The sequence below is a fragment of the Coregonus clupeaformis genome, chromosome 20 (genome assembly GCF_020615455.1).
Source record: "Coregonus clupeaformis isolate EN_2021a chromosome 20, ASM2061545v1, whole genome shotgun sequence".
NCBI lineage: Eukaryota > Metazoa > Chordata > Actinopteri > Salmoniformes > Salmonidae > Coregonus > Coregonus clupeaformis.
Window position 1 is genome coordinate 48,594,280 of NC_059211.1, and position 27,922 is coordinate 48,622,201.

Below are 27,922 nucleotides of genomic sequence, written 5' to 3' on the forward strand. Positions count from 1 at the left end.
GGGGTTCTATACAAGTGTGCCGATGGGTAAAGTCTGTGTATTACAGTGCAATAGCACAACAACAAGGGAGTGCATCATGTGATCACGTCACACTGAAAGCCAAGGTAAGGTTCCATACAAGGCTCTGATGAAGGCGATTCATGCCGAAACTTAACCCTATTGTTTGTTTGTCCCGTCAATAAATCTATCAGATTTACCCAGCAGCAGAGTGCTCCTTTTTCTTTATTCTCCTGGATAGTCACCAGTTAAAGTATCCTGGTGTAAGGAATGTTTTTGGATGGTTCCATACAAGTTTGCCAATGAGTGCAGTTGGAGATGCCCTCCAGTCAACTTACCCTAACCCTAGGAGAGGCGATGTGCTGGTGTCTACCCCAGGCTCGTACCATATCTGGTACGAGCCTGGGGTAGACTCTCTCCTTCACCAATGGCTCCTCTCTCATCTCAGTCTAGCATTATGAAGGCCTGACCCCTGTCACAGGCTGATAAATGAGACACAAGTGGAAGCCTGCACTGTCTGATTCTGCTGTATTTACTCTGGGGTGCTCCATTGTTACAGGGTCATCTCATTTCATTTTAAACCAGGGAAAAAAGGATGATGATGAAATGAAAATAGCACTTTCATTCGTTCGAGAGCAAAAGTGTCAAGGTTCGCTCTCTTGCGCTCCTCCATCCCTGTGCTCACTCCACAGTTCCCATTCTGAGAGTAAATGAGAACATGGTCCACCCCCCAACAATGCTCCTATTGATATTTGGTAGAGGCTGGAATCTCCCTGGTTTAGATAGAATCTTCAAACTAGTGTTATTATTAAGCTCTCATTCCAAACCTAGCATCCTGATTCCCCACGCTAGTGTTCCTATTTAGGCTGGAATCTATTCTGGTTAATCTCAACATAATGTTCACTCCAAACTTCAAGTTTGTATAGCACCCTTAAAATATCATTATAATTCAGGAATAAAATAAAACAGACGGTCTCATTTGTCTTCCATAAAATGAATTGTAACATTGTGTAGTTAAATATTAATAACTTACTCACCTCTGAGTTCAAGCATTTCAAGAACCAACACCAGATCAGCCAAGCATACTTCAACAATGAAATATGAAATAGATCATGAATACCCCTGAAATATATATGTCAATATGACTCAGGGCTTCGCCTCTGTTAATTAATTGTGTTTCTATACCGGTAGACTTATAATTCATAGCAGAGATTGATATGACTGATAAACACTGCTCTGATTGTGTTTTAAAATACTCACAATATGTCTTCATGACATTTGAATGTGTCTTTCACGAATGTGTCAACAAACATGCTTTAAGGTTATGCTGTGTAGGATGTAGCTACAGCTCACTCATAATCATTCCAATTTGCTTTGCTCAAATGTATCACTTAGCAGAATGATTATATAATGTTGTTAGTTTGCCTTGAACTTTGGGTTCGTTAGGACTGTTGCTATGGACATGACATTGTCACTTTTGTTGTGTTGGCAGTGCACCAAGTGTTGTTCCACTAAAGCCTGCACTCTAGTGCTACTCAGAAACAAACACTTCAAGATGACTGATACAGTCTCATTTAGTTTTGTTTATTAGGATATCACAGTAGAGATGATGAAAATGAAAAGACAGAATATCACAGAATCAGAATTTTTTGACTACATTGTCAAGATCTCATTTGTTACTTTTGTATCACAGCAACAGCATATAGCCCTAACTATAGATACATTCATGCATCAAGATAATGACCAATACAGTTAAAATTGTGCTATTTCACAAGTGTGCAATCGATAGCCATAGCTGCATAGAAATATGAGGTAATTAAGCAGCTATTAAAGCAGCTATAACATAGTTCAGTTAGTTCAGCTTCAGCCCCAATTACTAAAATCACATCCAGGTATAACATGCTTGCTATAGACTAACCATTTCGTCATAAAGTATATCTAAGTGCAATATTCGCTATTATGTTTATTGAGCTCTGGTATGGTATGCCAGTACTCAGTTAGTTACTGACGTGAAACGTTTCATTCCTGGCTCTACCCAAACATGGCAACCGCTCACTGGGCACACACACAATTTCAATGTCTAATTTTGATTTACATTTGGTTGAGTTGTCAACTAACGTGAGTTCAAGGTGAAATAAACACAAAATGTCACAATGTCATTGGATTTAGGTTCAAATTTGGGTGAAAAAAATACAGAATTCCCTTACGTTGATGACTTTTTGCAAATCTAACCAGTTTTCATGTTGATTCAACGTGATCACATTTTTGTTGTTGAAATGACGTGGAAACAACATTGATTCAACCAGTTTGTGCCCAGAGGCGGGCGACTGGGGGCGCAGTAAACTCAAAGGGCACCTCTGAGCAGTGCCCTGCTATGCCAGGCAAAGCTTGGGCATCATGCTGGCAACTGGCAACATTCACAGATAGATCAGGCATTAGTAGTCTGCTTTAAAGCTCATCATCAGTCTCTGCTAATCAGGCCTCTGAGAGAGAGGATCTCTTAATGTGCTACATTCATTACACTCAGACAGACATAGTAAATTATCTCTGTCTTTCTGTCTCTGTCTGTACTGCACACTAATTAATATGAATTTCTCCGGCTGGCACTGCTCGAAGTCGAGTGCCTCTCGCAAAGGGCCTTTTCCTCTGGAAATGAAGCCACATTGAGAACAGAACACACTGTGACGTCTGAGATCCCATCATGCATGTGGCCTCTCTCCATGCCTCCAATAGACACATAGTAAACTATGGAGTTATTTCATGAAAGGCTTTCCAATCTTGATGTGCCTGAGAAATGATGATCAGCTGCAGTTACTAGCTAAGCCTCTCTAAGACAGTGAAACGCTCTCAACATGACTGGCACCTCTTTTAACACCAGACAGGAGAAATCCCAAAGATAAAGATTCCGCCCCTAATTGAACAAAGCAGTTACTTTCCCTTTTGTGGTGAATCCTGCAAATTAGCATGTGTTGTCAGTGATGTTTATCCATGTTGTTTAGTTAAAGCAATGGATGGAGCTATGTTGTTCCAGCAGTGATCTTAACCCTCCTCTCAGTCTCTCTCTCTCTAGACGGTTCTGGTGGAGGTGGTGTTCATGGGGATGTCCTTGCTGCTCTTCCTTGGGCGCTGTGTTGACTTAACCACATCACCATTAACACTCTCTTCATTCTTGCGGAAGCAGTAGACCCCATAGAGGCGGAACTTAAAGTCAGGGAAGCCCAAGTGGCGGACCCCCGGTTGGGGCCCTCCGCAGCGGGTACGTGGGTTGACGATGGGGTAGCGGATGCTGGCGTCCTCCAGCCAGCCAGCCTCACAGCGGTCCAGCAGCTGGATCTTCCAGGCAGCATAGAGCTGGCCCACCTTGGCCACCACGGAGCCGTCACGCACGCAAGCCTTCACTGCTTCAACATAATTCACCTTCTTAAAGCGTTTCAGGAAATACACCTTACCTGGAGGAGGGGAGAGGGGGGAGAGAAGAGAAGTGTGTGTGTGTGTATGTGAGAGAGAGAGAGAGAGAGAGAGAGAGAGAGAGAGAGAGAGAGAGAGAGAGAGAGAGAGAGAGAGAGAGAGAGAGAGAGAGAGAGAGAGAGAGAGAGAGAGAGAGAGAGAGAGAGAGAGAGAGAGAGAGAGAGAGAGAGAGAGAGAGAGAGAGATGACAGGGGTGAGACAGAGGGTGAGAGAGAGAAATTGTCAGGGGTGTGCGGGAAAGAAAGAGAGAAGGAGATAGAGAGAGAACCACATGAGATAACAGCAGCAGACACCCTTAGGGGATAGATTCTGAGTTCTCATAGACCAGAACAGTCTGATCCCTTGCCTGCAGAATGTGTTCCGAATCTCAAATCAACCAAACATCCGTCTGGGCAGCCGTTCAAAATCGAACAGCATGCAGCGGCGGTGGACAGCGCTCTCGCTCAAAATTACTGTAAAATACTTCAATTTCTAATTTCATCTTGTTCTGGGAAGACTTCTCGCCAGAAGCATTTACAGTTATGGGATCATGATTGTAGAAAGTGTTAGCACTGAAATGAAGCCTCATGAAGTTTTTACAGAGAGGAATGAACAAGCTAACCTAGAAAACATAGGGTCGTTTTCTACCACAGAACGGTTGCCAGCACCCTTGCACTTGGCTATCGATTTTCCGTTTGTTTATATGGCTGCTGCCTGTTAGGGAGTAATATTGTCTTATATTTCCCCAAGGGCTACTGGGTAAATATCTTCCAGCTGGTCAGTGCAACAGTATCACCCACCATCGCTCCTGAAGATAGCCCACATTTCAGGCCTGACTGTCTGTTTGAATGTAATTAACTCACTGGGGAGGCAATGAAGAGACTGTTAGGTCTCCACTATGAAGTACCAGGTTAAAGTTCGACTACGGCTAGTGTGTTGTCTCTCTTCTCTAGTTCAGATAGTTCAGATTCTTGGCAAAAATGACTATTTTGCTTTAATGTTCAAGAAAGAATATCATTACTTTTGTTCCTTCTCAGGAGAAGAAAAATAAAATCTATTTGTTATTTCTTCAGCGATTGAGTCACAATCTCAGCGGCTGTACCCATAAATCATGTTTCTCCAAATGCTATGTTTTACATCCCCCGGTAACAGATGGATCATTCTGTCATGACGAGTTCTAGTACAGTAGAGCAGCAGCATTGCCCCCAAACTTTTGCCTTCTGGCTACCTAATAGATATTTTTATATATTTATTTTATTTTACCTTTATTTAACTAGGCAAGTCAGTTAAGAACAAATTCTTATTTACAATGACGGCCTACACCGGCCAAACCCGGACAATGTTGGGCCAATTGTGCGCCGCCCTATGGGACTCCCAATCACGGCCAGTTGTGATACAGCCTGGAATCAAACCAGGAGGTCTGTAGTGACACCTCAAGCACTGAGATGCAGTGCCTTAGACCACTGCGCCACTCGGGAGCCCATCTGAATCCTAGAACCAAGATATGCCTCTCACCCTGCCACAGCTGTGTGGAACTATGGACGTAAATCAAATGGAGTGGAGATAAAAACGGAGCCAGAAGACACTGTGGCCCTTTTAAGAGAGCAGGATCAACACAGGGACTGATCCAAATCCAATGGCCTCGGGCCTAGGGGATCACGGTGCAGAGATCAGAGACATGCCCCTCTTCCCCCTGTGGGCTCTCTGGCTGCATCGCAATACACCTCGCCTAGTCTCCTTACCTTCATCTGCACAGACCTGAAAATACTGTATAGTCAGAGCAGAGGCAATATGGTGGAAAGATATCTTGGGAACCTACCCGTCACCTATCAATGTTCTCATCTCTCATCTGTTCAAGGAAAGAAAGCAAGGAAAGGAGCCCCCACACTCACCATTGAGGTTGGAGGTGAAACAGAAGGCGTCATAGCGCTCATCCTCTTTGTGTCTGTAGCCATAGTTGCGTACCCCTGAGGGGGTGTCCTTGCGGCCACACTGGTCCCGGGGGTGGGAGATGGGGTACTGGACGGAGCCGTCCTCCAGCCAGCCAGCGTTGCACCAGTCCAGTCCCTCCATCCAGGCCTTGTGGAGCTGGGCATGGGAGGCCAGGATGGCATCCTGCTCCTTACACACGTCTTCAGCTTGGTGGTAGTTGAGCTTGTAGCGCCCCACCCGGGGGTAGTAGGGGAATACTACACCTGAGGGAAAGAGAGAGAGGGAGAGATACTGATCTATGAGGACAAGTTCTACTAAGCTAGCATATGGAATTTTTTTAAGATGGTCAAACCATGGATCATTATCTATTTTTCTTTTGAATTTCAGGACCCCTTTAGGCATAAAAAATATATATTATAACAATATTTGATAGAATATTGAATTTGGCCTTTACTACTATAGCCCACAGAAACGCATTAAATAACACATTCATAAATGGCAAAAATGACAGTCCAAAAAAAGGAATAAGGTTTTGTGTCACGGTTTCGGCCGAGGCTGCTCCTCCTCCTGGTTCGGGCAGGCTTCGGCGGTCGTCGTCCCCGGAGTACTAGCTGCCACCGATCTATGTTTCATGTTCGTTTGGTTTTGTCTTGATGTTGTACACCTGTGTCTTGTTAGTCCTCGTTAGTGTCCTATTTAGTTCTCGTTGTGTGTGTTTGTCTTTGTGTGTGATTGCTCTTCTGTTTCGTGTTGGAGCTACGTACTTCCCTCCAGTGTTTTGGAGAGGTTTTTCGCACATGTTAGTGCGCCGTTTGTTTGACGCCTGTGTGCGCCGTTATTTCGCCTTCGGGCTTATTGTGCTTATTTTCGACGTGAATATTGCAATAAAGTCTTTTGGACTGAGCTTCTGCGTCCTGCGCTTGATTCATGCACCACACCCACCTTCAGCACCCCTTTACAGAATCACACACCAAAATGGAATCAGCAGGATCTGCAGTTACGCCTGAGTCGCTCGAGGAGCATGTTCGCGGCCAAGATGACCAGATACGACAACTGGGGACCGCTCTACAGGACGTCATCAACACCCTGCACCGATGGGAGGCCAGCGGGGTACCCACACCTCCACCTACCCTGCCAACCCCATCGGCCGGTCCACCAGTCCCAGGTCCGGAACCCAGGGGGATTCGGCTCTCGCTCCCGAGGGCGTATGACGGAACAGCTGCCGGGTGTCAGGGGTTCCTCCTGCAGGTGGAGCTCTACCTGGCCACTGTACACCCGGTGCCCTCGGGACACGAGAGCGTTTCCGCCCTCATCTCCTGTCTCACGGGCAAGGCGTTGGAGTGGGCTAACGCCGAGTGGAGGAAGATGGACGCCAACACCATCTCCTACGCCGAGTTCTCCCGCCGCTTCAAGGCCGTGTTCGACCATCCACCTGAGGGCAAAGCGGCGGGGGAGCGTCTAGTCCACCTGAGACAGGGGAGGAGGAGCGCACAGGCGTTTGCTCTAGAGTTCCGGACTCTAGCGGCGGACGCAGGGTGGAATGAACGGGCCCTCATCGACCATTTTCGATGTAGCCTACGGGAGGACGTTCAACGTGAGTTGGCCTGCAGGGATACCCATCTCACCTTCGACCAGTTGGTCGATATGTCCATCCGTCTGGACACCCTGCTGGCCACCCGTGGGACGTCCCGAGGGGGGTCCGTCCATTCCGCCCTCCGGCACCTCTGAGCCGAGCCCTATGGAGCTCGGGGGTGCCGGCGCTAGAGAAAGGAGGGAGGAGGAGCCCGAGGGGGCCTGTCTCCTGCACCAAGTGCGGTCGTGGAGGGCACACTGCAGCCAGGTGCTGGGGAGGGTTCTCCGGGGGAGAAGACAACAGGCCACGCACTGGGGGGCCTCCCAGGTGAGTAGACGTCCCACTTACCCAGAGCTTTCTGTTGCGCACTTTTGTATACCTGTGTGTTTTCCACAGGTTGCACCTCATTCCCAGCATAAGGCGCTAGTAGATTCAGGCGCAGCTGGGAATTTTGTTGATCGGAAGTTTTGTTTAGATTTAGGGATCCCTCTCCTACCTGTTGACAAACCTTTTCCCGTTCATGCCTTAGATAGCCGCCCGTTGGGGTCGGGGTTGATTAGGGAGATCACAGCACCACTTAGGATGTGTGCGCAGGGGGGTCATGAAGAGACTATACAGCTGTATCTGATCGACTCTCCTGCGTACCCAGTGGTGCTGGGAATTCCCTGGTTAAGCATCAATAACCCTGCTATTTCGTGGCAACAGAGGGCTCTCGATGGGTGGTCTGCTCAGTGCGAGGGGCGATGTCTGGGTGTTTCCGTGGGGGCGACTTCGGTGGAAAGTCCAAACCAAGTGCCCGCACTGCACATTCCGCCTGAATATGGGGATTTAGCTCTCGTGTTTAGTAAAACTAGGGCGACGCAGTTGCCTCCTCATAGACAGGGGGATTGTGCGATTGATCTCCAGGCAGGAGCAGCGCTCCCACGGTGCCACGTGTATCCTTTGTCTCAAGAGGAGAGAAAAGCTATGGAGACTTACATAGCCGAATCTTTGAGACAGGGATACATTCGGCCCTCCACTTCTCCCGCCTCCTCGAGTTTCTTTTTTGTGAAGAAGAAAGATGGAGGGTTGCGCCCGTGCATGGAGGGTTGCGCCCGTGCAGTGGTCTCAATCAGATTACTGTGAAATACAGTTATCCACTCCCTCTGATTGCGACCATGACAGAGTCATTGCATGGAGCGCGGTTTTTCACAAAATTGGATCTCAGGAGCGCGTATAACTTGGTGCGCATTAGGGAGGGCGACGAATGGAAGACAGCGTTTAGTACCACGTCAGGTCATTTCGAATATCTCGTCATGCCATATGGGTTGATGAATGCTTCATCAGTCTTCCAATCCTTCGTAGATGACATTTTCCGGGATATGCAGGGACAAGGGGTGGTCGTGTACATTGATGACATTCTGGTGTACTCGTCTACCCGAGCCGAGCATATAACCCTGGTGCGTCGTGTATTGAGGAGGCTGTTGGAGCACGACCTATATGTCAAGGCAGAGAAATGTCTGTTTTTCCAGGAGTCGGTCTCCTTTTTGGGTTATCGGTTGTCCGCGTCAGGGGTGAGAATGGAGGTGGATCGTGTGTCCGCTGTGCGTAATTGGCAAACTCCAACCACTGTAAAAGAGGTGCAGCAGTTCTTGGGCTTTGCGAATTACTACCGGAGGTTTATCCGGGGTTTTGGACAGGTGGCAGCTCCCATCACGTCCCTTCTGAAAGGGGGTCCGGTGCGCCTGCAGTGGTCAGCTGATGCGGACAGGGCCTTTAGGAGACTGAAGGACCTGTTTACGTCGGCTCTGGTGCTGGCGCATCCGGATCCCGCATTACCTTTTCAGGTTGAGGTAGACGCATCTGAGGCTGGTATAGGGGCCGTTCTCTCTCAACGGTCCGGCACGCCACCTAAACTCCGCCCCTGTGCTTTTTACTCAAAAAAACTCAGCCCGGCGGAGCGTAACTATGACGTTGGGGACAGGGAGCTGTTAGCTGTAGTTCAAGCCCTTAAGGTGTGGAGGCATTGGCTTGAGGGGGCTCAACACCCTTTCCTCATTTTGACTGACCATCGGAACCTGGAGTACATCCGGGCAGCGAGGAGACTGAACCCTCGCCAGGCTCGATGGAGTATGTTTCTCACCAGGTTCGTATTTAAAATCACGTACATCCCTGGGTCCCAGAATGGTAAGGCAGATGCGCTGTCCCGGCGGTATGACACGGAGGAGAGGTCCGTTGAGCCCACTCCCATACTACCGGAGTCTTGCCTTGTGGCACCGGTGGTGTGGGAGGTCGATGCCGAAATCGAGCGAGCGTTCGCGCACCGACCCCAGCCCTCCACAGTGTCCTGAGGGTCGGAAGTACGTTCCGCTCGAGATTCGGGATCGACTCATTTACTGGGCTCACACGTCACCCTCCTCTGGACATCCGGGTATTGGCCGGACAGTGCATTGCCTTAGCACTAAATACTGGTGGCCCACTTTGGCTAGGGATGTGAGGGTTTATGTCTCCTCCTGCTCGGTGTGCGCCCAGTGTAAGGCGCCCCGACATCTGCCCAGGGGTAAGTTACAACCCCTGCCCGTTCCACAACGACCATGGTCCCACCTCTCGGTGGATTTTGTGACAGACCTTCCCCTCTCTCAGGGGAATACCACCATCCTGGTCGTTGTGGACAGGTTCTCTAAGGCCTGTCGTCTTCTCCCTATGTCGGGTCTTCCTACTGCCCTACAGACCGCTGAGGCCCTATTTACCCACGTCTTCCGGCATTACGGGGTACCCGAGGATATAGTGTCTGATCGAGGCCCCCAGTTTACCTCCCGTGTTTGGAGAGCGTTCATGGAGCGTTTGGGGGTCTCGGTTAGCCTTACCTCAGGGTACCACCCGGAGAGTAACGGGCAGGTAGAACGTGTCAACCAGGATGTGGGTAGGTTTCTGAGGTCGTATTGCCAGGGCCGGCCGGAGGAGTGGGCACGGTACATTCCCTGGGCCGAGATGGCCCAGAACTCTCTCCGCCACTCCTCTACCAACCTAACCCCCTTCCAATGTGTGTTAGGTTACCAGCCGGTTCTGGCACCTTGGCAGCAGAGCCAGATCGAGGCCCCTGCGGTGGATGATTGGATGAGGCGCTCGGAAGAGACGTGGAACGCTGCCCACGTCCACCCCTTCGTCACAAGGCGAGCGCCGATCTCCACCGCAGTGAGGGGCCGGTGTACGCACCCGGAGATCGAGTCTGGCTCTCTACCAGAAACCTACCCCTCCGCCTGCCCTGCCGGAAGCTGGGTCGGCGGTTTGTGGGGCCCTTTAAAGTCCTGAGAAGATTGAACGAGGTGTGTTATAGGTTACATCTACCTGTTGAGTATAAGAATATTAACCCCTCGTTCCATGTGTCTCTTCTCAGGCCAGTGGTAGCTGGTCCACTCCAGGACAATGAGATAGGGGAGACTCCTCCGCCCCCACTGGACATCGAGGGGGCTCCGGCGTACACCGTTCGGTCCATCTTGGACTCAAGACGCCGGATGGGGGGTCTCCAGTATCTCGTGGAGTGGGAGGGGTACGGCCCGGAGGAGCGGTGCTGGGTGCCGCGGAGGGACATCCTAGACCCATCTCTCCTGTCGGAGTTCCACCGGGACCATCCCGCGCGCCCTGCTCCGCGTCCTCCTGGTCGTCCCCGAGGCCGGGGTCGGCGCACGGCTGGAGCCGCGCGTCAAGGGGGGGGGTACTGTCACGGTTTCGGCCGAGGCTGCTCCTCCTCCTGGTTCGGGCAGGCTTCGGCGGTCGTCGTCCCCGGAGTACTAGCTGCCACCGATCTATGTTTCATGTTCGTTTGGTTTTGTCTTGATGTTGTACACCTGTGTCTTGTTAGTCCTCGTTAGTGTCCTATTTAGTTCTCGTTGTGTGTGTTTGTCTTTGTGTGTGATTGCTCTTCTGTTTCGTGTTGGAGCTACGTACCTCCCTCCAGTGTTTTGGAGAGGTTTTTCGCACATGTTAGTGCGCCGTTTGTTTGACGCCTGTGTGCGCCGTTATTTCGCCTTCGGGCTTATTGTGCTTATTTTCGACGTGAATATTGCACTAAAGTCTTTTGGACTGAGCTTCTGCGTCCTGCGCTTGATTCATGCACCACACCCACCTTCAGCACCCCTTGACATTTTGAAGTGTCTGTTCTATATCTAGGAGATATAAGAAAGCTCAGGAAATATCTTTGTCTTTTGGACTCGTATTTAACCCCTTATTTTTGTTGGCACAAAACTACCTCCATACTTTCATTCGTTTGTATGGGTTACCTTTATACGAGTCCCGTGACCTTCAGTGGAATCAGAGTGGTCATATTCATTTGTAGGCCAAACCGTTCGGACGCTACAGACTTTTTTGTGAGAAGACCCAATTTCGGGATGTCTCATGGTCTGACAAACACCGCTGTAGCTCGGCCACCTTCCACCGCAGATGTGGAAGGCCAACATAGGTGGATGCGGTGGATTGAGATGCAGCCCATGCAAGAAAGATATCTCTAGCTTAAACTGACGGATTTTAATAGGGATTTTTTTATTATGTTACTTAGATTGACACACGGGTGCATCAATAGACTCTTAAGGATTAACATTACATGGGAAATATAATGTTTAGAACGAGCATTATGATACATTTACATGACACTTCAAAAACCTATGGCAGCCATGTTAGTGGCCCATTAATATTACATGGGTTTTGAATAGATGGTATACAGCTACGGACAGATGTGACTTTTCGTTAGGAGAACTTACGCAGCAGGTTAGGATAATTAACGTAGCAGGTTAGGAGAAATTGATTAAAGTTAGGAAAAGGGTTAGGGTTAGATTTAGCTAAAATGATCTCCTAACCTGCTACGAAAAGTAACTTATGTCCGTAGCTGTATACCATCTAGCCACAACCCATTACATGGGGAATATTTAAGTTTTATTAGTTGAATGTACAGGATACTGTCACGACTTCCTCCGAAGCTGCCTCCCCTCCTTGTTCGGGCAGGCTTCAGCGTTCGTCGTCACCGGCCTTCTAGCCACTGCCGCTCCATATCTCATCATTCCATTTGTCTTGTCTTGTCAATTACACACACCTGGTTCATATTCCCCTCATATGTATAAGTGTTCCCTCTGCCCCCTTGTCCTTGTGGGTGATTGTTTCATGTGAGATGAGTGTAGCTCGGTGGAGCGACCTGTACTTTGTATTGCCGGGGTATATTTTCCCTGTGTGCCTGTATTTGTTCCAGTGCGCCTGTTTTGCGCACTGGACTGTTGATGCTATCCAGCGTAACTGTTTATTACGGAATAAACTCCGTATTCTGTGATTTACCCTCCTGCGTCTGACTCCTTCAAATCACACTCTCACAGATACACATGATATACTCCGTCCAACGAAATGCTTACTTGCAGGTTCCTTCTCGACAATACAACAACAATAAGAACTAATAAAAGATAAGAATACGAACATGAAGTAAATGGCTCAGTAGAACATAATTAATATTTTAGCATAAGTATAATACAGGAAGGCACCATTTATAGTCCAATATTTACACGTGTTTTGGGGAAGGGGGGATTGGGGGCAAGTGTTTAAATTGTGCAGTATTTAGCAATCATAATAAGAGTCTGGTAGCAGCAGTTGTGTGAGAGAGAGAGCAAGAGAGAGAGGGGGTGGGGGAGTGAAAGGGGTGAGACAGCGGGTGAGAAAGAGAAATTGTCAGGGGTGTGAGGGAAGAAAGAGAGAAGGAGATAACAGCAGCAGACACCCTTAGGGGAGAACAGTATGTGTGTGCTAAGGTGGCTTGTAGATAGAAACTGTCTCTGAGCCTGTTGGGAAGGAGGTGACCAGCTCGTGGCTGGGGTGTTCGGAAACCTGGTAAATAATGCTATGTAACTGTATGTCTAGAATTAGAACAATAATTACTATTCTAAAAGTTGGCCCAACTCTCTAAATACATGGCTCTGAACCCATCTAACCCTTAACCCTTCAACCTTAACGTCTGACCTTCAAGATCGAGGTTGACGAATCCAGTATCGTCCTCCATGTCGTTGGTGACCTCACACTCGTAGCGTCCGTAGTCCTCCAGGGTGACGTTGTGGATGATGACCGAGGCGTCCCCTGGTCCGTTCTGCTCCAGGGACACACGCCCCCGGTACGACCCGAACACCCTCTGCTGGAGGCCCAGTGCCACAAACACATCCTCAAACACCAGCGCATCCGTCACCTTGGTCCACTTGATGCGGATGCGGTTGGGGTCGGAGCTCTCGGGTTCGTGGTGGTAGCGGCAGGGCAGGGTAATGGAGCCTCCCCGGTGGGTGATCACTTTACCGGGGGCGGTCTGAACAATCACTGCCCCGGTGTCATCCTCTGGACGCAGAGAGGGGGAGTAGAGGAACAGGAATGGTCAGGACAGGCAAGGTTGTGGGGGACTTACAGTATGTTTATCAATGATCTGATGCACCAGTACTTTACTTTTAAAAGGAGGATTTTCTCATGGTGTGATGATCTACAGTATATAGGGACATTATTACTGTTAAAGTTATGGGAACCACCCAAACTTTAGTTATAAGGTCAGGATGGTGAAAGTGTATATAATTAGATAGTTTGTTGTTTCGCCAGTGAGGGCCAATGGGCTGAGGAGACATGTGTCACCTAAGAGATCTGTGTTTCATCATCAGCACCAGGTCCCAGCATGCTTTGTTCTGTGTCACTGGCACTGCCTATTACATCATAGTTCTTTTGAGGCCAGCTGAATCCCCAAGGCCTTGGCTCTGTTTCATTCCAGAAAGTGTTCCACTCCCCACACCTACACCCGTGTTCACTCCACTTCGCAAATCTAATAGGACTGGAAATCAATATGACGCGTAGGCGGAGCTATAACTTACATCTACCCAGTTGTCTCAGATTTGTGAGGGGTAGTGAATGAGAGCAGTGGGTAGGAGACAACTTTATTTGAAATGGAATGTACATGTAGCTCTGGTTTGCGTCATTGGCAGCCAGGCCGTCTCCTAGGCTTTGTGAGAGTGCTGCTCTTCTCTGAGAGTTACTGAGCAACACAGCTGAGAGTCTGCTTATTGTGAACAGATCACAAAGCCTACAATTAGCCATGACAGCTGGTTATAGTGACCGTGAGCTGGGAACTCTGCGCTCAGAAATGTTTGTAACCGACCGCTGAGCTTTGAGACCTGTTTACAGAATACATCATAACATAAATCTAGGTTGGGATTTCAGGCGTGAGGAGAGATGTATCCAGGTGGAGGCATATTGTATATAACATAATCATAATAACATTATAATTAAGAAGGACAGGTGATGATAACAAGGTGATATTGTAGCTGGTTGCCAGTACAACATCAGCAAGTTCCCAATCAGGCTGAACACAGCTTCCTCACAGCTTTGAAAGAGACTGTTCTAAGAGTCCAAATCAACAGCATCTGCTTGAATATGAAGCGGATGGAATTTAGCAACATTTTACTGATAATATGACTCCTACCTCATTTTATATGAAACAGGAATTCAATTTTCTACAGTTGACTGCCAATAATCCTGGAGGAGAGATACAGTTTGGCAACTCACTTATATTGAAACCCAGACAGCTGCTCTTTTATACTTCCCTTGGAATGTAAAAAAGCAATCTCATTACAGTGATGCAATATGTGTGGGATGGGGAAAGAGACAGAGGGAGAGATCGTACCGAGTACATGAACAACTTTCCTCCTTCCCTTATCAGCATCAGTAGGGAGGGAGGTCGCATAGAGGCCAAAGATTAGGACCAAGCAGGTCACTGTCCCCAGGGACAGGGTCTGTGAGCAGATCTGCAAGGGAGGCAGGGAGGGACACATCAGTGAAGTTCCAGTTAGCCATTCCAAAGCTCCAATATGGCTAGCCTATAAACAAATCAAATGAAAGTTTGGTGGTCATGTACACAGTTTAGCAGTGTTATAGCCGGTGCAGCAAAATTCTTATGTTACTAACGCCTAACAATGCAGTAAAATGTCAATCAAGTACACAAAAAAAAGAAAGAAATCAAGAAATCAAGAAATGTCAGAACGAATCTAATTAGCAACCCAAATAGCACTGTAACAGTAATCCAAATGCAATCTATACGTGTATACACTGGAAGAATTTACATAAGATATACTAAGAATGATATGTACAGCAGTATATTAGAGTGAGCTATGTCAATAATTCAGTATATAAATAAATAAGCGGTGTATATAAAAAGTGTAAGTAAAATGCAATGTACAATAGTAGAAATATTAGAATGAGCTATGTCGAGAATACAGTATTTAAATACACAGTACAAAACCCCATGACCAGTCCTGAATATATAAAGCTATGGTAGACAGCATCTAAAGGCTTAAGAGTAGTGGCTGCTGCATTCCGATAAATGGTGTCACCATAGGCAAGAACTGCCAGGGAAGTTGACTATACAATCTTCTTCCTGCTGTTTAGGGAGAGGCATGATCTATTTCTACACTGAACAAACATATAAATGCAACAAGCAACAATTTCAAAGATTCTACTGAGTAACAGTTCATAAGGAAATCAGTCAATTGAAATAAATGCATTAGGCCCTAATCTATGGATTTCACATAACTGGGAATACAGATATGCATCTTTTGGTCACAGATACCTTTAAAAAAGTAGGGGTGTGGATCAGAAAACCAGTCAGTATCTGGTGTGGTCACCATTTGCCTCATGCATCATGACACATCTCCTTCGCATAGAGTTGATCAGATTGTTGATTGTGGCATGTGGAATGTTGTCCCAGTCCTCTTCAATAGCTGTGCGAAATTGCTCAATATTGGCGGGAACTGGAACACGCTGTCAATCCAGAGCATCCCAAACATGCTCAATGGGTGGTGACATGTCTGGTGAGTATGCAGGCCACGGAAAAACTTGGACATTTTCAGCTTCCAGGAATTGTGTACAGATATTTGCAACATGGGGCAGTGCATTATCATGCTGAAACATGAGGTGATGGTGGGTGGATGAACGGCACGACAATGGGCCTCAGGATCTCGTCACGGTATCTCTGTGCATTCAAATTGCCATCGATAAAATGCAATTGTGTTCGTTGTCCGTAGCTTATGCCTGCCCATACCATAACCCCACCGCCATCATGGGGCACTCTTCATAACATTGACATCAGCAAACTGCTCACCCACACGACGCCTTGCACGTGGTCTGTGGTTGTGAGACCGGTTGGACGTACTGCCGCATTCTCTAAAACGACGTTGGAGGCGGCTTATGGTAGAGAAATTAACATTAAATTATCTGGCAAAAGCTCAGGTGGACATTCCTGCAGTCAGCATGCCAATTGCACGCTCCCACAAAACTTGAGACATCTGTAGCATTGTGTTGTGTGACAAAACTGCACATTTTAGAGTGGCCTTTTATTGTCCCCAACACAAGGTGCACCTGTGTAATGATCATACTGTTTAATCAGCTTCTTGATATGCCACACTTGTCAGGTGGATGGATTATCTTGGCAAAGGAGAATGTGCACATAATTTGACAGAAATAAGCTTTTTGTGCATATGGAAAATGTCAGGGATCTTTTATTTCACTCATGAAACATGGGACCAACACTTTACATGCATTTATATTTTTGTTCAGTGTAAATATACAGTATGTGTATGTGAATGGTGTGTATAGACAGCATGTGAATAGAAAAGGTGTGTACAGCAGTAGTTATATAGGATGAGCCATGACTAGAATACAGTATACTGTATATATAAAGTGGGTAAAACAGTATGTAAACATGATTAAAGTGATTAGTGTTCAATGACGCTATGTATATAGGGCAGCAGTCTCTAAGGTGCAGGGTAGCGTACCGGATGGTAACCGGCTAGTGACAGTGTCTAAGGTGCAGGGCAGGGTACTGGATGGAGGCCGGCTAGTGATGACTGTTTAACATTCTGATGGCCTGGATATAGAAGCTGTTTATCATTCTCTTGTCCCAGCTTTGATGCACCTGTACTGTCTTTGCTTTCTAGATGGTAGCGGGGTGGACAGGCCGTAGCTCGGGTGGCTGTCCTTGATCTTATTGGCCTTCCTGTGACACCGGGTGCTGTAGGTGTCCTGGAGGGCAGGCAGTGTGCCCCCGATGATAAGTTGGGCTGACCGCACCACCCTCTGGAGAGCCCTGCGGTTGCGGGTGTTGAAGTTGCCGTACCAGGCGATCATACAGCCCGACAGAATGCTCTCTGCATCTGTAGAAGTTTGTGAGGTCTTAGGGTCCAAGTGTAACGATCCCGGCTGTCTGAGTCGGGGTCTGGTCGTAATCTCCAGTTTCCCGAGGGTTCGGGAACGCTCCGGGGAGCGCTCTGGTTTCCGCACCTGCTTCCTATTAGCAATCTGCACACCTGGGCCTAATCAGCACCTTTCTTAGGCTCTGGCCCAACATCCAGTTCCTGCCGGATCGTTAGCCATGAACAGTAGGTGTACTGTGTATCAGTTCAAGAGTATCTTGCGTGAGTTTTGTTATTTTGTACTTTGTTGAGTTTTGTGTTCTTACCTCCGTTTTTGTTCCACCTGCAGTCACACGTCCGGAACCTTCACTCCACCTCTGCCTGATGGTCGGCGGCTGCCGAGCCATCACTGGACCCAGACTGCACCCCCAACTACTCAACCACGCCGCCCGCTCTGTCCCTGGATTATACTGCACCTTTTGTCGTATCTAATAAACCCTCACCTTCGTTCAACTCTCCTTGTCCTGGTCTGCTTTTGGGTTCTGGCTGAGGGAACTGTGACAGAACGATCCGGCCAATTATGAACCCAGCGGACCTGGACTCTGTTCGCCATGCCATTACCCAGCAGGAGAAGATGTTGGGCCATCATAGCATGGTACTACAGGAGATCGCGTTGTCAGTTGGAACCTTTCTACCGGCCTGACGGAGGTCCAGAACCAACGCCAGTGTCCGGTGGAGGACTCACTACCGGTTTCACCCATCTCGCCTGCCGCTTCTGAAGTTGTGTCCCTCCGTGAGCCCAAGGTCCCGACGCCGGATAAATATGAGGGGAGCTGGGAAGATGCCGTTCCTTCCTTATGCAGTGTGGATTAGTGTTCGATCTACAGCCCTACTCTTATGCCACTGACAAGGCTAGGATAGCCTTTTTGATTGAGTTGCTGCGTGGTCGAGCGCTGGAGTGGGCTTCAGCCGTTTGGGAACGACAGGATCCCTGCATGGCTTCATACCAGGGGGTTCACGGCCGAGATGAGAAGCTCTTCGACCATTCCGTCCGAGGGAGGGACGCAGCTAGGCGTCTGTTTTCTCTTCACCAAGGAACTCGCAGCGTGGCCGACTTCGTGATCGAGTTCAAGACGTTGGCTGTGGAGAGTGGGTGGAACGAGGAGTCTTTGCAAGCGGCCTTTTACCAGGGCCTGTCGGAGCAGCTCAAGGATGAGTTGATCTCCTATCCGGAGCCTAGTGACCTGGACAGCTTGGTAGCCTTGTCTATTCGGGTGGATAATCGAGTCCGAGAGCCGAAGGAGGGAGAAGCAATGGGGTCCGTCCAATCGATCAGCTTCTCAGTTCCCAGTCGGATCGGGTGGTGGACCAGAACACGTCGATCATTCTCCACCACTAAGGATTAGTAGAGAGGACCTCTCCCGATTCTGAACCCATGCAAGTGGGGCGGCACGGGTTAACCAAGGAGGAGCGTCAACATAGACGTAAGACCAACTGCTGCCTCTACGGTGGTCGCTCGGGACATTACATCTCCACTTGTTCCCGGCGGTCGTCAAACTGCCCGGCTCGCTAAAGTTGGGAGGACTTTTAGCGAGCCAGTTTCAACCTCTCAGTACCTCTGTCAGACCCCGCTTCCCGGCTACCCTTGTGAACAGGAATCAGAGCTTAGCGCTTAACGCTTTTATCGATTCAGGTGCCGATGGAAGCTTTCTTGATGCCGAGTTGGTGGAACAGCTGGGGCTTTCCAAGGAGCAATTGCGGAAGCCATTAAGCGACCACTCTGAACGGCAGTAGTCTGGCACGTATCACGATGAGGACTGAACCGGTTAAGATGCGGTTGTCGGGGGGAATCATTCGGAGATGATTTCATTTTTCATTCTGCCGTCTTCCCATGTTCCTCTGGTCCTTGGATACCCCTGGCTGAAGGAACACAATCCCACGTTCGATTGGGCGACGGGCAAGGTAACGAGTTGGAGCCTTGATTGTCATGCTAACTGTCTCAAGACTGCCTGCCCCCCATTCGGTTCCCAGTCAGGTGATTGAGGCTAAACCCCCAGATTTGTCCCTGGTTCCCGAGACATATCACGATTTGGGGAAGTTTTCAGTAAGCAGAAGGCTCTGTCACTTCCTCCCCCACCGACCATATGATTGTGCCATCAACCTGGTTCCTGGAGCTGTCTACCCCAAGGGAAGGTTATACAGTATCTCCCGACCTGAACGTGAGGCGTTGGAGACCTACATCAAGGAGTCCCTAGCTGCTGGTCTCGTTCGTCCCTCGTCATCACCCCCTGGGGGCAGGATTCTTCTTTGTGGGAAAGAAGGATGGCTCTCTTCGACCGTGTATTGATTATCGGGGGTTGAATGACATCACGGTCAAGAACAAGTATCCCCTGCCCTTGATGAGTTCTGCCTTCGACTCCTTACAGGGTGCTACGGTGTTCACCAAGCTAGACCTCGCAATGCGTATCACCTGGTCCGGATCAGAGAGGGGGACGAGTGGTTGACGGGTTTCAATACACCGATGGGTCACTTGGTATCAGGTGATGCCGTTTGGACTGACCAATGCTCCAGCGGTATTCCAGAGTATGGTGAACGACGTCCTGAGAGATATGATCGGTCTCTTCGTGTTTGTTTACCTGGATGACATTCTGATCTTCTCGAAGGAACCTTCCGACCACGTCCAGCATGTCCGGCAGGTTCTGCAGCGAGTGTTGGAGAATCGTCTGTTCGTGAAGGCCGAGAAGTGCGAGTTTCACGCCCACACTACATCCTTTCTCGGTACATCATCTCCAGGGGTGAGATTAGGATGGATCAGGAGAAGGTTAGAGCGGTTCTGGAATGGGTCCAGCCCGTACGAGATTGCAACTCCAGAGATTTTTTGGGGGTTTGCGAATTTCTACCGCAGATTCATCCGGGGATTACAGCCGTGTGGCGCTCCATTAACTGCCTTGACTTCCAGTATCAGGACCTTCAAGTGGAATCCGGAGGCGGATCGTGCGTTTCTGGATTTGAAGAGGCGATTCACCAACGCACGATTCTCTCTCAACCGGACACGCCCGTCAGTTATGCCGTTGAAGTGGACGCGTCGGATGTGGGAGTTGGCGCCATCCTGTCGCAGCGATGCTCCACGGACAGTAAACTCCATCCCTGCGCCTACTACTCTCGTCGCCTTTCGCCTGCAGAGAGGAATTACGATGTGGGTAACCGGGAGCTTCTCGCGGTGAAACTTGCCTTGGAGGAGTGGCGCCACTGGTTGGAGGGGGCGGAGCAACCGTTTATTGTCTGGACTGACCACAAGAATCTTGCTTACGTGCAATCGGCTAAAGCGTCTCAACTCCCGTCAGGCCAGGTGGGCGTTGTTTTTGGACGATTCAAGTTTGCCCTGACGTTCCGACCTGGATCTAAGAACGGCAAGGCGGACGCCTTGTCCCGGATGTTCTCCAAGACGGAGGAGAGTGGGTCCAAGACCGAGACTATTCTCCCCCGGAACTGCGTCGTAGGAGCAGTGATGTGGAAGATTGAGGAGGAGGTGCTGGCGGCCCTTGGACTCAGCCCGGTCCCGGTAACGGTCCACCGGTCGGTTGTTTGTGCCTGAGTCGGTTCGTCCTGCTGTCCTCAAATGGTCCCACGCCAGCAAGATGGCTTGTCACCCGGGCGTGCTCGGACTATGGCGTTTCTTCGCAGACGGTTTTGGTGGCCTGCCATGGCCGAGGATACTCGGGGTTTTGTTGCTGCCTGTCCAGTGTGTGCGCAGAATAAGAGTACCAATCGGCCCAGCTCTGGACTACTTCATCCCCTTCCTATTCCCCGGCGTCCATGGTCGCATCTGGCCCTGGACTTGTCAGGGGTTGCCCGCTTCTGAGGGGAACACGGTCGTTCTGACTATCGTGGACAGATTCAGCAAGTTCGCCCACTTTGTGCCTATTGCCAAGCTTCCCTCTGCCTCGGAGGCGTCCGAGATCCTGGTTAGGGAGGTTTTCAGGGTCCACGGGTTGCCCAGTGATATCGTTTCCGACCGTGGCCCTCAGTTTACCTCTGCTGTCTGGAAGTCCTTCTGTTTGGCCATTGGAGCTACAGTCAGTCTCACATCTGGTTTTCACCCCCAATCCAATGGTCAGGCGGAGAGGCCAACCAGAAGATGGAATCCACGCTACGCTGTCTGGTCTCTTCCAACCCCACCTCCTGGGCCTCTCAGTTGCCTTGGGTTGAGTATGCCCACAATACTCTCCCTACATCTGCCACTGGGATGTCTCCCTTCCAGTGCCTGTATGGCTACCAACCTCCCCTGTTCCCTTCTCAGGAGAAGGAGCTCTCAGTGCCTTCTGTTCAGGCCCATATTCGGCGTTGCCACCGGACCTGGCATCGGGCCAGAAAGGCACTCCTTAGAGGTTCGGACCGGTATCAGCTCCAGGCGAATCGTCGCCGGATCCCCGCTCCCACCTATACCATCGGAGATAGGGTTTGGTTGGCCACACGGGATCTTCCGTTACGGACTGAGTCTAGGAAGTTGTTACCGAAGTTTATTGGCCCGTTTGTGGTGGAGAAGGTGATCAATCCAGTGGCAGTGCGACTCAAACTACCGAGGACGCTCAGAGTCCATCCCACCTTTCATGTCTCCTGCCTCAAGCCTGTCTTCCTCAGTCCTCTGTTGCCTCCTCCGCCTCCTCCTCCTCCTCCTCGGATGATCGGAGGTGGTCCTGCCTACACGGTGCGTCGCATGGATTCCAGACGGGCGGGGCCGGGGTTTCCAGTATCTCGTGGACTGGGAGGGGTATGGTCCTGAGGAGAGGAGTTGGATTCCGCGGCGACAGGTCCTAGATGCGGATCTCATCAGGGACTTTTACCGCCTCCATCCTGGCGCTCCGGGAGTCCCGCCCGGTGGCGTTCGTCGGAGGGGGTACTGTAACGATCCCGGCTGTCTGAGTCGGGGGTCTGGTCGTAATCTCCAGTTTCCCGAGGTTCGGGAACGCTCCGGGAGCGCTCTGGTTTCGCACCTGCTTCCTATTAGCAATCTGCACACCTGGGCCTAATCAGCACCTTTCTTAGGCTCTGGCCCAACATCCAGTTCCTGCCGGATCGTTAGCCATGAACAGTAGGTGTACTGTGTATCAGTTCAAGAGTATCTTGCGTGAGTTTTGTTATTTTGTACTTTGTTGAGTTTTGTGTTCTTACCTCCGTTTTTGTTCCACCTGCAGTCACACGTCCGGAACCTTCACTCCACCTCTGCCTGATGGTCTTAGAGGAATTTCTTCAACATCCTGAGGTTGATGAGGTGCTGTTGAGCATTCTTCACAACGCTGTAGGTGTGAAGGGAGTCAAGGGACCATTTCAGGTCCTCGGTAATGTGCACGCAGAGGAACTTGAAGCTTTTGACCCTCTCCACTACGGCCCCCATCGATGTGGATGGGGGCGTGCTCTCTGCTGTCTCCTGTAGTCCACCCAGAGCATATGAGCGGAGTGGAGCGGGAGCGAGCGTGGAGCGTGAGCGGACGGATTTTGAACAGAGCGCAGAGCGGCATTTTTAAAAGGACGGAGCGTCGCCCTATGTCCCGCTCCAATTTCGCTCGCTCACACCACGAGTCTGAAGCATGCTCAAGCCTGACCCAGAATCCATCAGTTTAATTTAATTTGTGTCGTCCATGAATTTGTATTTTATAGAGCGAGAGGAGCAGCAGCAGCAACAAGAGAAAAGGGTTGAGGAATTCAAACGTTTATTCACTGCACGCAAAGGCCCAACCATAACAAGGGAGAGAAAAAGAGAGCTGGATGTAGCATTTTTTGAAATGATTTTCATGGACTATGAACCGCTGAGTAAACGAGAACGCGAAGGGATGCAACACTTCGCCAGCGCAGCTCAACCGGGCTACACCCCCCCCAAGAAACTATGATAAATCAGTACTTTACTTTGTCAAATTTACATCTGAGATGCCCCATTCACATGCTTCAGCTGGCGATCAAAAACGCCGTTAACAAGCACGACAACATTAATAGGCTGTTAGTGAAAGTTGGGCACCTGGTGAAAAGTGTACGCAAGAGCACAGAGGAAACCGACCAATTAGGTGTCCGCCCCACAAATGCCTGCGCCATTCGATGGAGCAGCCAGCTGCGGATGATTCAGTCGTTCATCCGGTTGTTCCAAAAAGACCCGTTATGGTAAAACAAACTCAAGTCTAATGTTGCTAACATCACCCTGAATCAAGTACGGCAGCTGACGCACCTTGTCAGTGTGCTGACACCACTAGCAGACCTCACAGACAAAATGCAGAAGAAGCTGGGGAACCTGGGGATGATCCTCCCTGCTGTCACAGAAATCAAATCCCTGCTCACCGATTACACTCACGCTGCACTTCCAATGGGCATTGCTGCTTTTGCAGAAACATTGGCAAACAACGTGTCAATTCGCTATGGAATATACTATACTGATTAACATCTCATTTTAGCGTCAGTGTTAGATCCCCGTTTCAAGACAGAATGGATCATCCGAGATGAGTCTGTATGCAACAAATTCGGGGAGATAAAGTAAGGCTGTGGTTTAAGCTAAAAGTGAAATACATGCAGATTTTGTTCCTTTTTTGGAGTGAGCGGGGGCGATTTGAGTGGAGCGCGATGCAAACTGCGTTGAGCGCTGAGCGATAATGAGCGGGCTGGCCTGATGTGGCTTTGAGCGGGGGGAGCGGAGGGGTGAACAGCTCCGTGAGCGAGGAGCTGAGATTCTCACCGCTCCACTCCGCTCATATGCTCTGAGTCCACCATCAGCTTCTTTGTTTTGTTGACGTTGAGGGAGAGGTTATTTTCCTGGCACCACTACGCCATCCATCGCATCTTGTTTAGGGTATGTGTGGCTCAGTTGGTAGAGCATGGCGCTTGCAACGCCAGGGTTGTGGGTTTGATTCCCATGGGGGACCAGTACAAAAATGTATGCAATCACTCTGGATAAGAGTGTCTGCTAAATTGGTATGACTATGACATCAGCTGCTACATCATGCAGTGGTAAGAGAGTGCAGTTCACCATGTGATGGGAATGGGGCCTCTAAAGTTAGCTCACTTTGCACTAGGCTATGTTAGAACCCCATAAGAAAGGATGAGTAGCTGTAGCTGCTCAATAAAGTTCTTCAGAAATGGTATCACACAGGGACCTTATTCTAAAATGGATTATATATATTTTTCAGCAATCTACACACAATACCCCATAATGATAAAGCGAAAACTGGTTTTTAGAAATGTTTGCTAATTTATTAAAATAAAAAAACAGAAATACCTTATTTACGTAAGTATTCAGACCCTTTGCTATGAGACTCGAAATTGAGCTCAAGTGCATCCTGTTTCCATTGATCATCCTTGAGTAGTTTCTACAACTTGATTGGAGTCCACCTGTGGTATATTACATTGATTGTACATGATTTGGAAATATAAGGTCTATATATAAGGTCTATATAAGGTCCCACAGTTGACAGTGCATGTTAGAGCAAAAACCAAGCCATGAGGTCGAAGGAATTGTCTGTAGAGCACCGAGACAGGATTGTGTCGAGGCACAGATCGGGGGAAGGGTATCAAAAAATTTCTGCAGCATTGAAGGTCCCCAAAAACACAGTGGCCTCCATCATTCTTAAATGGAAGAAGTTTGGAACCACCAAGACTCTTCCTAGAGCTGGCCGCCTGGCCAAACTGAGCAATCGGGGGGAGGAGGGCCTTGGTCAGGGAGGTGACCAAGAACCCTATGGTCACTCTGACAGAGCTCTAGAGTTCCTCTGTGGAGATGAGAGAACCTTCCAGAAGGAGAACCATCTCTGCAGCACTCCACCAATCAGGCCTTTATGGTAGAGTGGCCAGACGGAAGCCACTCCTCAGTAAAAGGCACATGAAACCCGCTTGGAGTTTGCCAAAAGGCACCTAAAGACTCTCAGACCATGAGAAGATTCGCTGGTCTGACGAAACCAAGATTGAACTCTTTGGCCTGAATGCCAAGCGTCACGTCTGGAGGAAACCTGGCACCATCCCTATGGTGAAGAATGGTGGTGGCAGCATCATGCTGTGGGGATGTTTTTCAGCGGCAGGGACTGGGAGACTAGTCAGGACCGAGGGGAAGATGAACGGAGCAAAGTATAGAGAGATCCTTGATGAAAACCTGCTCAGAGCGCTCAGGACCTCAGACTGGGGCGAAGGTTCACTTTCCAACAGGACAACGACCCTAAGCACACAGCCAAGACAACGCAGGAGTGGCTTTGGAACAAGTCTCTGAATGACCTTAAGTGGCCCAGCCAGAGCCCGGACTTGAACACGATCGAACATCTCTGGAGAGACCTGAAAATAGCTGTGCAGCGACGCTCCCCATCCAACCTGACAGAGCTTGAGAGGATCTGCAGAGAAGAATGGGAGAAACTCCCCAAATACAGGTGTGCCAAAATTGTAGCGTCATACCCAAGAAGACTCAAGGCTGTAATCGTTGCCAAAGGTGTTTCAACAAAGTACTGAGTAAAGGGTCTGAATACTTATGTAAATGTTATATTTCCGTTTTGTTTTTTTATAAATTAGCAAAAAATTCAAAACCTTGTTTTTGCTTCACCATTAAGGGGTATTGTGTATAGATTGGTGAGGGGGGAAACGATTTAATCAATTTTAGAATAAGGCTGTAACGTAATAAAATGTGGAAAAAGTCAAGGGGTCTGAATACTTTCCGAATGCACTGTAGGTTAAAGTGCAACTTCAGTGTACACCTATATGGAGACAACACAATGGGCACAGATGTCAGTTCAACATTTAGATTTGATTTACATTTGCTTGAGTTGTTAACTAACGTGAGTGAATTCAATGTGAAATCAACCAATATGTAAATCTGTCATTGGATTTAGGTTAAAAGTTGGGTGAAAAAAAATACGAAATTCCCTTAAGTTGATGACTTTTTGGTTTCCATGTTGATTCAACATAGATTTTTTGGGGTTGAAATTACGTGGAAACAACGTTGATTCAACCAGGTTTTGCCCAGTGGGAATGTCAAAGAGAGCTCCCCCATATGTTTAGGCCATGGTCCTGTAGCTCAGTTGGTAGAGCATGGCGCTTGCAACGCCAGGGTTGTTGGTTCGTTTCCCACGGGGGGCCAGTATGAAAAATCTATGCACTTACTAAACTGTAAGTCGCTCTGGATAAGAGCGTCTGATAAATGACTAAAATGTTTAGATGTAAAAAAAAAAAAATTAAAAAAAAAAAGGGTTGTTATTGCAGCAAAGTTCATTTACAGACAACTCTGCAATATTATACATTTTAATCGCCTATAGCCTATAACAGGAACATGGAAACATGCTGCTGACCACATTGTAACAAATAACCTGACCACATTGTAAACAAAAAACCCTACGCCATACTCCTCGATCCTCTCCTCCTCATCTGCGCTGTACTGCACTAGGCTACTGTAGCACATCTTCAAGGTTATTGTACATAAATATCCCATGCAGTAAGAAAAAAGACCGCATGATGCGCAGACACAGAGCCAACCCATCCCGCCACATTAGAGGACTTACCATTATCTCTTCAAGAATACTGTGTCTGTCTGAAGTTAGATAGACCGTATGTCGTTTGCTCCAGCTGGGCTGTCATTGATATGGTGCAGTACTTGACTCATAGCTCTATCCTGCAGTTAGCCTGCCGTGTCCTGCCCTATTGCTGTTTGATTTTGGGAATGCAGGGGAACTGCTGACTCTGGGCAGGACTGGGCCAGTTGGGTTGTCCCACAGTTCACAGATGTTCAGTATAATGTGAATCACTATAAGAGCGCACCAGAATGTATAAGTCAGCGAAAGTAACAGGTAACAATTGAACTGCTACATTGTTGCATTTGCTGTTACAGTGCATGATGATAAGTTGTGCCAGTAGGAAGGCTACATTAAAATAGCTGTTGTTATCCAAAGAAAATGGCGGGTAGGCTAAATGTAGCCGGAATTCAACCGTACACTAAACACAAGACACAAGTATTTTTTATTTCAGTGTGGATTTGTGTGCATGTATTTATTATAGGCTATAATTTACAGCAGTACTAGTAGGCTACCAAACACTGAACACTGCTGGGGACTAAAATACTGAAATACACTTATGATCATGACGGGACTGCGCGAAGCACATGGGGAATTAGCTCAAACGGTAGAGCGCGCGCTTAGCATGCAAGAGGTAGCGGGCTCGATGGCCGCATTCTCCAATTTTATTGGCTCATACGTTTCAAGAGAGTATTTTAGAAAGGGAGTCATCAATTATACTGTTACGATTGTGCTCCTTTTAACTATAAAAGCATTGATGAGAATGAGTACAACATTTCTGGAGTCAGGATCATGCCAAATTACATTATAGGAATTGCTTTTGATTGTCATGTAACATTTTATTTCTGTCAGGTGTCAGTAGGAGACCATATAGAGTCCAGTTTAAATAATCTGACCATCATGTCCTCTGTCCTCTTCACACCCACTAATATTGATACAGACCCTGCAAAGTGTGAATTGCTATGTTGCAGTGTTCAGCCTCTCTTTCTCTACCTTTGAGCTAAAGGCAGACCGCAACTCTCCTGGGGTTTCAGGCTGCACAGCTGAGCAGACATCTGCACGTATTCCCAGTGGCTCCTCTGAATAGATGGAGCTGTTGTGATAGGGGCCGGATTTGATTTAGGTCTGTCACACAGAGTGCATGTGCAAGCAGGCCATTTGTTTTCATTGCCATACATCAGCATGTAAAAGCTGCTGAGGGAGAATTAATTAGATGATCCTGTGTGTGGTTGGTGTGTGTGTGTGTGTGTGTGTGTGTGTGTGTGTGTGTGTGTGTGTGTGTG

General features: G+C 48.6%; 1 protein-coding gene across 1 annotated transcript; it reads right to left on the reverse strand.

Moving 5' to 3' along the window:
• Window positions 1-1,565: 1,565 nt before the first annotated feature.
• On the reverse strand, window positions 1,566-26,823 carry LOC121533576 (hyaluronan and proteoglycan link protein 4). The gene is made up of 5 exons (XM_041839643.2): window positions 26,631-26,823; window positions 14,613-14,733; window positions 12,923-13,285; window positions 5,337-5,639; window positions 1,566-3,446 (listed from the first exon to the last, which is right to left on the reverse strand). Exons 1-5 carry the CDS (start codon window positions 26,631-26,633, stop codon window positions 3,064-3,066), a joined length of 1,173 nt encoding a protein of 390 aa, XP_041695577.1. The 5' UTR covers window positions 26,634-26,823; the 3' UTR covers window positions 1,566-3,063.
• Between the last annotated feature and the right edge of the window lie 1,099 nt (window positions 26,824-27,922).

Excerpts from the sequence above, each read along its gene's own strand:
- LOC121533576 (XM_041839643.2), bottom strand. Across the intron at positions 13,286-14,612 it reads GAAAGTTGTTCATGTACTCG|AGGATGACACCGGGGCAGTG; the intron begins GTACGATCTCTC and ends CTCTGCGTCCAG. Across the intron at positions 5,640-12,922 it reads CGTCAACCTCGATCTTGAAG|GTGTAGTATTCCCCTACTAC; the intron begins GTCAGACGTTAA and ends TCTTTCCCTCAG.